This window comes from Lynx canadensis, chromosome B4, assembly GCF_007474595.2.
Source record: "Lynx canadensis isolate LIC74 chromosome B4, mLynCan4.pri.v2, whole genome shotgun sequence".
NCBI lineage: Eukaryota > Metazoa > Chordata > Mammalia > Carnivora > Felidae > Lynx > Lynx canadensis.
In genome coordinates, this window is record NC_044309.1 from 81,279,805 (window position 1) to 81,288,852 (window position 9,048).

At 33.9% G+C, this 9,048-nt stretch overlaps 1 protein-coding gene across 1 annotated transcript; it reads left to right on the top strand.

Moving 5' to 3' along the window:
* The first annotated feature begins 7,327 nt into the window (after positions 1–7,327).
* On the top strand, positions 7,328–8,263 carry LOC115518289 (olfactory receptor 6C3). Its single transcript, XM_030321715.1, has one exon. The coding sequence runs from the start codon at positions 7,328–7,330 to the stop codon at positions 8,261–8,263; it is 936 nt and encodes a 311-aa protein (XP_030177575.1).
* Positions 8,264–9,048: the final 785 nt, after the last annotated feature.

A 9,048-nucleotide genomic window follows, 5' to 3' on the forward strand; every position in this document is an offset into this window, starting at 1 on the left:
ATATGTATATATATATGTAGAGACATCCATATTTTGCATAGCTTTTACTAAGGACCTACACAATCTTACTGGTGTTTTTCACTCACATTTTCTCATTTGGACATGATCATATTATTATAGTCTAGTCCATGTCAGTACTAACTCCTAATATTATACTTCGCATATAAATTAGAACATTAATCAAAATAAGAAATTCTTCAACTGCTGTTGCTAATGTGAAATAGAATGATCAAGAAAAAATCTAAAGTATTAGCAGTATTACGATACCCAGACTTCTTATTAGAAGTTAGACTAAAAATAATGGAGTTAATGAATAGACTTAGTACAATGTAGTAGATTACCAGTTTAAAAAATGGCATTGAGTAGAGATGCATTCAGTAGAGATCTGCATTAGGAATTGAGATATGTGGTTGCTAATCTCTAAAAAACAATGTCAAGGGAAAAAAATATTGGGGTTATAATTTACAACTGGAAATATCAAAAAGTATAAAAACAAAATAGTATATTTTGTTTTATTATATCAATTAATTCATCCTCAGTTAAAAACAGGAAGTTACTATCTACGTGTGTTGCCAATTGGATATAGTCCATTTGGTATTGTGTTTAAGAAAACAGACTTTAATTTTAGGAAGTCTAAGATCATATTGGACACTTGCTAGCTGTGTGAATTGGTGGAAGGTATACAATCTTTATCAGCCTCAGTTCTTCATGTGGGAATGTAGAATCAGAGAATAAAAGTTTCATAGCTGTGTTTAAAGGACTAAATGAAATAAATAATAAAAGTCCTTAAGTATCACTGAAATAAATAACGCCTTTGTGAAATCACAACTACCATGAATATCCTTCCCAAAGGATATTTCCAACTAAAAAAATAAAATAAGTAAAGAGGCTATTCATGTATGTTAGTAAGTGTTACATAAAATATAGAGCATGTTAGTTATATTATTTCAATTAATTCTCAAAAACACTGTTGAGGGGTGCCTGGGTGGCTCAGTTGGATAAGCGTCCCACTTCGGCTCAGATCATGATCTCACAGGTCCTGAGTTAAAGTGTCATGTCAGGCTCTGTGCTGACAGCTCAGAGCCCAGAGCCTGCTTCAGATTCTGTGTCTCCCTCTCTCTCTGCCCCTCTCCCCTTCACACTCTGTCTCTCACTCTCTCAAAAATAAATAAAAATTAAAAATTAAAACACTTGAAATTTCAACTCCACGTCAAACAAAGAAAACTGAAGCCTAAAACAATCAAGTAACATCCAAAGTCACAAATTCTATTAAGTGGCTCATTTGCCTTTTCAGTCCATGTGTTCCTAATGGCAAAAGCCATACATGTTCTATGATAATAAACTCACCCTATAATGTCCTAAGCACAAGTTAGTAGTAAGTTTAAATGCCATAACTTTATTAACAATTTATTTACTTTTCCTTCCTTGTTCATATTTTAGATAGCTAGTTAACAAACCAAAAGCATGAGCCCTGGGTGTCATATGTAAGACATGCATCACTGGGTTCTACGCCTGAAACCAAGACTACACTGTATGTTAACTAACTTGAAAATAAAAAAAAAAGAAAGAAAGAAAAGAAAAACAAACAAATAAATAAATAAATAAACCAAAAGCATGAGGTTATATATTGATATTCAGCATAAACTCCTACAGATATGATTATTACTATTTCTGAAAACATTATTAAATGTGATTTGGTGATCTCTCTTTCCCTTGATCTCTTACTATACACAACTGTATGAATTCTAAAAACTGAATCTGCTCATCTTTAATGAAATGAATAAATGTAAAATATTCTGATTTCTCCAGGGAAATGGTCACTTAAAATAATTATGAAGAGAGTAAAACACATTTCTTATAATTCTTCCAACCACTCAGTGAAGTCCACTGTAGAGATTTTGTTTAATTCAGGCAGAGAGAATGTTTCACATGAACTCTAATTTGTCAAGAATGAATGAGCAGTACCAGAAGTGAATTTCAGTGTAACTATGAAGCTGAACTAGATGTTGCCCATAATTAGCTGAATTAATTTCTTTTCCTTTTCTATAATATATTAAGTGGAACATGAACAACTACTTTATTAAACAATTTAATAAAGTAAAAAGACACAGGGTTACATGATCAGTAAAGCAAATTGCTTGGGAGACACTCTCTGAACATGTCATTTAATGAGCTTTAACGAAAGAAGAGATAAATGAGTAAATACATAAGATGAAAAAAAACACTTTCAATATTAACGCATTACTAAGGGAGACTTCCACCCAACACAACAGAAAGAATTATTTAAAAATTTTTTATTTCATTTAAAACACCTGAGATGAAGTGGAACCACTCAAAAGGTCCTCTCTCAGACTGTCGAAGGGACATTATTTGGACTTTGATTCTCATGTATTTTTTTTTAAACAGAGTCATTTTCTTACCTTGAGCATCAGTGAATTTGCCATTAACCAGTTTATCAGAGTGCCATTGCGAATATTTACTTGATGGTCAAGATTTAGGGAGGGCAGGATATCGAAATGTTTTAAGAACTAAAGCCATGAAGATGCTTTCTAGCCTTATTTGCCAATGTTAAATGTTATTTTTAAAATTCAATTTTAAATATCTCAGTGAATCACAGGAATCCTTAAAAGGCACATCAAACTTAATTGTGATGAAAAGAATGGAAGGAAATGTGTATCTTAACAGAATAAGCCATTACACTTAACTGAAATAAATACAATTAAAATGTATACTTTTAATGTATATTTTCATAAAAAGTATGTTATTTTTATTGTATTATTTAATGTACATTTAGTTGGTGAGATAACCACATGAAGTTAAATTATTCCAAGAGATTTTATTTTTATTATTTTGTATTTAAACTTTTTTTTAATGCTTATTGATTTTTGAGACAGAGAGAGAGTGTGTGCAAGTGGCGGGGAGGGGCAGAGAGAGGGAGACAGAGAATCCGATGCAGGCTCTACTCAGACAGCAGAGAGCCCGATGGGGGACTCAAACTCACCAACCATGAGGTCATGATCTGAGCTGAAGTCGGGCACTTAACCAACTAAGCCACCCAGGTACCCTTCCAAGAGATTTTAAATGCTGTAACTGGACCAGACACACAAGTGGGATTTAATCTAACAACAACAACAACAACAACAACACAAATAGCTTAAAATATCTTAAACTGTTCCTAGGTAGGAATAATATTGTGGATGGTAGGGCTGTTATTCTAATACTGTTGTATGTGCAACATGAGGAAAAGAAGCAAATGAAAATTAACGTGATATTACGATTTTACCTAATGCTATTCATAGCCAGGGCTCTAATCATGAAATAAAGGAAATATAAATGTTTAACAGATAAAAGGGGGGGGCGAACCTAAAAGTATTGTAGTCTTAAGTTTGAATGATACATTTAAATTACGCTCATAGACATTTTATTTGAAAATAAAATATATGTGTTTGCTGGCCCTCTCCACTGAAAATACCTAGAAAGGATGATCGAACTCATAGTAATTATCACAGCTAGTGCCCAGATTCTTAATGTTCCTAATCAATCCCAGATTTCCTAATCAATGGAAGGAGGACTCTTTAGAGAAATGACTCAGTCCAGTTCTAATACAAAAAAGTGTAGCATGAGCCTGGGAACACTTGTCATCCAAGATGGGAAGGAAGCAATCAAAGAGGAAACTCTGCCCAAAAGGGAAGAGTTTTCCCCCAGCAGATACACTCCAAAGAGACAGTGATCCCAATTTAAATCTCTCTTGAAATGTTTAAGTCAGGGGCGCCTGGGTGGCGCAGTCGGTTAAGCGTCCGACTTCAGCCAGGTCACGATCTCACGGTCCGTGAGTTCGAGCCCCGCGTCGGGCTCTGGGCTGATGGCTCAGAGCCTGGAGCCTGTTTCCGATTCTGTGTCTCCCTCTCTCTCTGCTCCTCCCCCGTTCATGCTCTGTCTCTCTCTGTCCCAAAAATAAATAAACGTTGAAGAAAAAAAAAAAAAAAAAGAAATGTTTAAGTCAATCACTAATGTGACCTACAACAAAAGCAAAATTTATAAAGCCATGAATTCATAACAATACCCACAAAAAGATACTAGAAAACCAACCCTAACTACAGAACAAAGTAGGCATTCACCTGGAAAATGACAGATTAAGAACAGAACCGTCTTGCAGTACATAATGAATTAATGATCCAGCCATTGATAAACAAAGCCTGCTAAGAAAAAAAAAAAAGAAGAAGAAGACAATTAGACATGTATGTCCTGCTAAAAGTTTAAATTCCATCTCTAGAGTAGTCTTACAAAAAAACGTTCCCAAACCTAAACCTGGATTGAGCCTCTAAATCTAACTAGCAGCTAGAGGCAGTCATGAAGACGAGCTTGCAATCGAGTGAAGCATGACTGCACATTGCCCTCTATAAATAATAGATTTTCTTGTTGCCTATTAGTTGGGCTTTTAGGGAAAAAACAAAATACCATTTCATTACTGCAACAAAACTGATCTATAAGATTACCATATTATATACTTGAAAGTTGCAGAGGGGCGCCTGGGTGGCTCAGTCAGTTAAGTGTCCGACTTCGGCTCAGGTCATGATCTCACAGCTTATGAGTTCAAGCCCTGTGTGGGGCTCTGTGCTGACAGCTCAGAGCCTGGAGCCTGCTTCAGATTCTGTCTCTCTCTCTCTCTGTCCCTCCCCTACTCACGCTCTGTCTCTCTCTGTCTCTTAAAAATAAATAAACATTAAAAAAAATTTTTTAAATAAATAAAAGAGTTGCTGAGAGAGTAAACCTTAAATATTCTCACCACAAAAAAAAAGGTAAATATACGAGTGATAGATGTGTTAAGTACGCCTATCCTGGTAATCATTTCATACATACAACTGTATAAAGTCAAAACATTGTACCCTTAAACTTACACAGTGTTACATGTCAATTATATCTCAATAAAACTAAAAAAAAAAAAAAAAAGTGATTTGGACCAGGGTATCACTTTCTATGACATACAGCCACATCTGCAAAAATTCTCTTTTACTGAGTGCTCCTTTAACTAGGACAAATAAATGAAGTACACATGGTCATAAATTTAAGTTAGGCCTACCTATTTCTTCCATTTTTCTGCCTACTCTGTTCTAATTCCCCTCTTCCAGTAAGTAATTCCCAAACAAATGTGCAGCCCAGCTGTGATTTAGTTCTGCACTAGTGACTGTATTATTATTTGATTATATAAAATCATTATGTATATTTTACATTAAATGCATGTTTTGTTATTTTATTTAGATATAAAACACATTTAATATTAAGTAGCTATGGGGCAGCTGGGTGGCTCAGTTGGTTAATCAGTGTAATAGCATTTTTTTTAATGTGAGTATGATATGTGCATCATAATAGTTATTATTTAATTTAGAATTATGAAATGGCCTTACTTCTCAATGTCTCAACACTAACAAAGCCTAGGGATAAACAACAACAAAAAGGGTATATGTTGAAAAGTTCATGTTTCCAGAAGCTTAAAAATAAATTAGATTCTGAGTTTTATTTTTGTAAGAAAGTCGGTTTCACAACTTTTTATTACTCATGAAATATTAGGTAATTGTGATTAATGGAAGTAATTATTTTATAGAAGACAACATTTCAGGTTCTCTGTGGGATATGAAGGTGAACATAACCATTCTCAAGGGAGATTCACCATAGAGAAGAGCTAAAAGGCTACTGAGAAATGCAAGGCTTCCAGAAATCCCTCATGGTCTCCCATATAGCACAGATCTGGCCTGGACTTGGCTTTGTTCCCAGGAGATCAACGAACAACTTTCTTTTGAGGTCGAAACAAGTAGACTTGGAAAACTGGAGCTATGAGTGCAACCAGAGGGAAGCCAATTTTAAGAATCTGTCCTCAGAACCCAACGATGTTACATCCCTGTCATTTCTCTCTTTAAATATTGCTTTAAGTTTTTATATCAGCATTATTGAAGAGGACTGTCATATCATTTCAATATATTTTTAAGCTTTCTGACATTGTATTTTTATTTCCTGAACTCTTTCCTTTGAGTCATCAAAAATAGAGACAAAACAAATCAAATCTGATCAGAGTGAACTTTGCTAAAGTCTGGCAGAGAAGTAATGAGGTGCATTCTAATCTTCACAGCCCAAATTTGACTATTTAAAATTTAAAGGAGTTAACCATGATAATTTTACAAAACCAAATCTACAGCATAGCACAGCTGGGAATTAACTGAATAGGTTAGTACCAATGGTAGACATTCTTCTTTATGTTTCTGGAATATCCTTATGGATCAGAGGTCTCACGTAAAAGATAAGTGTGAGGCAGAATTACAAGAGAATCAAACACTTTTTCATAAAGCTAGGAGCTCAGAAGGAAGATTCAAACAGAATATAGAACCGACAGAGCTACTAAGATCTGAGGCAACTAGTTACTTTCCCAGTTTGTGCCACAGTGTAATACACAAAATGGATAAATAATGCATGTCCCTTTAAGCTCAAAAGTAAAAATGTTTCTATATGTACTTTTCTAGCAAGTCACAGAAGATGTCAAACATTAATGATTTCAATGGAATTACAAGACAAACCAGTGAGTATGTTCTGTTAAATAAAATAATTAGGTTATTTATTCAATCATATAGTAAATACATATGTATTATTACATAATATATAAATATAATGTTCTTACATAATATTGAACTATACCAAAAATATTAATGTAGAAGTAAATTAATAATTAGTAATTTATAACCTATTTTACTTGTTAAGAAAGTTATTAAGTGATTATTTATATCATACAAAGTATAATGGTTATTACTTTAACCATTCTAAATTTCACTTTTACCTTATGATGGAATTAAGATTATCCATTTATGCTTCTAGGTAGTGGCATCCTTTAATAAATACTTGACAGAAAAGAAAGAAAATGCATATTTCTCTTAATTTTTCAAGAAGATTGTAATGATTTGCATAAATTGGACAAAGCAAGAAGTACTGGTTTTATTTACCATTTCTCAATGATGATAAATCATCACTCTCAATGATGTGAGTTACTGTATGAAGATTTTCAAACTTCCGGTATATTTCAAATAAGAAAACTAGTAAATAAAGCAAAACTCACAAATGTGTATGAAAACTAAATGCAAACAATAGAGTTCAACTGAAAATAAGACCAGCATGGATTATAGAACATACTTTAGAATTGTATCGATGACGGTGATATTGATCATCATGAATTATATCTTTCATCTACTCCCTTTAATTCTCTTGCCACCTAAATATCTTTAAGAGAAGAAAAAGGAGAGGGAGACAGACAGAGACAGAGAGACAGAGAGACAGAGACAGAGAAATGAACCACACAGTGATCACAGAGTTTGTCCTGCTCGGCCTTTCTGATGATCCTGACCTTCAGATTGTGATTTTCCTCTTCTTATTTATCACATACATATTAAGTGTCGCTGGAAACCTGACTATCATCACTCTAACCTTGGTGGACCCTCATCTACAGACACCAATGTATTTCTTCCTCCGAAACTTCTCTTTCTTAGAAATCTCATTTACAACTGTCTGTATTCCTAGATTTCTAGGAGCAATTATCACCAGGGATAAGACTATTTCCTTTAACAATTGTGCAGCCCAACTCTTTTTCTTTATTTTCATGGGGGTGACAGAATTTTACATTCTCACTGCCATGTCCTATGACCGCTACGTTGCCATCTGCAAGCCTCTGCATTACACCGCCATCATGAACAGGAAACTCTGCACCTGGCTTGTGCTCTGTGCGTGGCTGGGAGGGTTCCTGACAATTTTCCCACCCCTCATCCTTCTGCTCCAGCTAGATTACTGTGCTTCCAATGTCATTGATCACTTTGCATGTGACTATTTTCCCCTTTTACAACTGTCTTGTTCAGATACATGGTTTCTAGAAGTCATCGGTTTTTACTTTGCGTTGGTTGCTTTGCTATTCACTCTGGCATTGGTGATTTTATCTTACATGTATATTATCAGAACTATTTTGAGAATCCCATCTGCCAGTCAGAGAAAAAAGGCTTTCTCCACATGTTCCTCTCATATGATTGTCATCTCCATCTCTTATGGAAGCTGTATATTTATGTACGCTAATCCCTCTGCAAAAGAAAGGGCATCATTGACCAAGGGAGTAGCTATTCTCAATACCTCTGTTGCCCCCATGCTGAACCCCTTCATTTACACTCTGAGAAACCAGCAAGTGAAGCAAGCCTTCAAAGATGTGGTCCATAAAGTAGTATTTTCTTCAAATAAATGAAATGTTTATTTTGGCAAACAAAGGACATGCTAAAAAGTAGGTAAAATCTTAAAATTCCTAAATATCTGTATCCGTATGCTTGTTCCCATAGTCTCTTATATGCCACCTTACAGTTAACTTAATGTTTTTCCAGTCCATTTCCACTTCCACACCCAGATTTCCCCAATGCATTGTTTATTCACTTGTTTTAAAATATGGTAAACTTTATTTCTCCTACAAAATTTTTTGGGTATGGATTTCTTTAAGACATACCCTATAACAGAATGTGAAAAATAGTTTTAATTCTATGAATAAAAAATCCCCAAAAAATACATATAACAGCATATCATACTTTGAATGTAGAGTTTCAAAATCAGTGTGTGATTTCTTTTGTGTTTTCAAGATATTCATTGGTAATTTCTTAACATTTAAAAATATACACTTCCTATACATCGTATGTTACATTCAGTCCTTAGACGTAATATGTAGTAGTGAATTACACTTTAAATGTAGAGCTTTATATTTTGTGAAATTTAGTGCATATTATCAAGGAAAATATTGATCATGATATTGAGCACTATTTATAGAATTTCCATGTTCTGTGTTATTTAAATATATATATATATATATATATATATATATATATATATATATTTGTTAAAATTCAAAATAAATGTGATAAAACTAAAACACATGCCACTTTCCTAGTTCATTGAGCATAATTTGTCAGTAGTGCATATATTTCTCCAGGGTCAGCTAATGAAGATTTCATTTGTTTGATTGGACCATTTTTCTCTGTTTCTTCA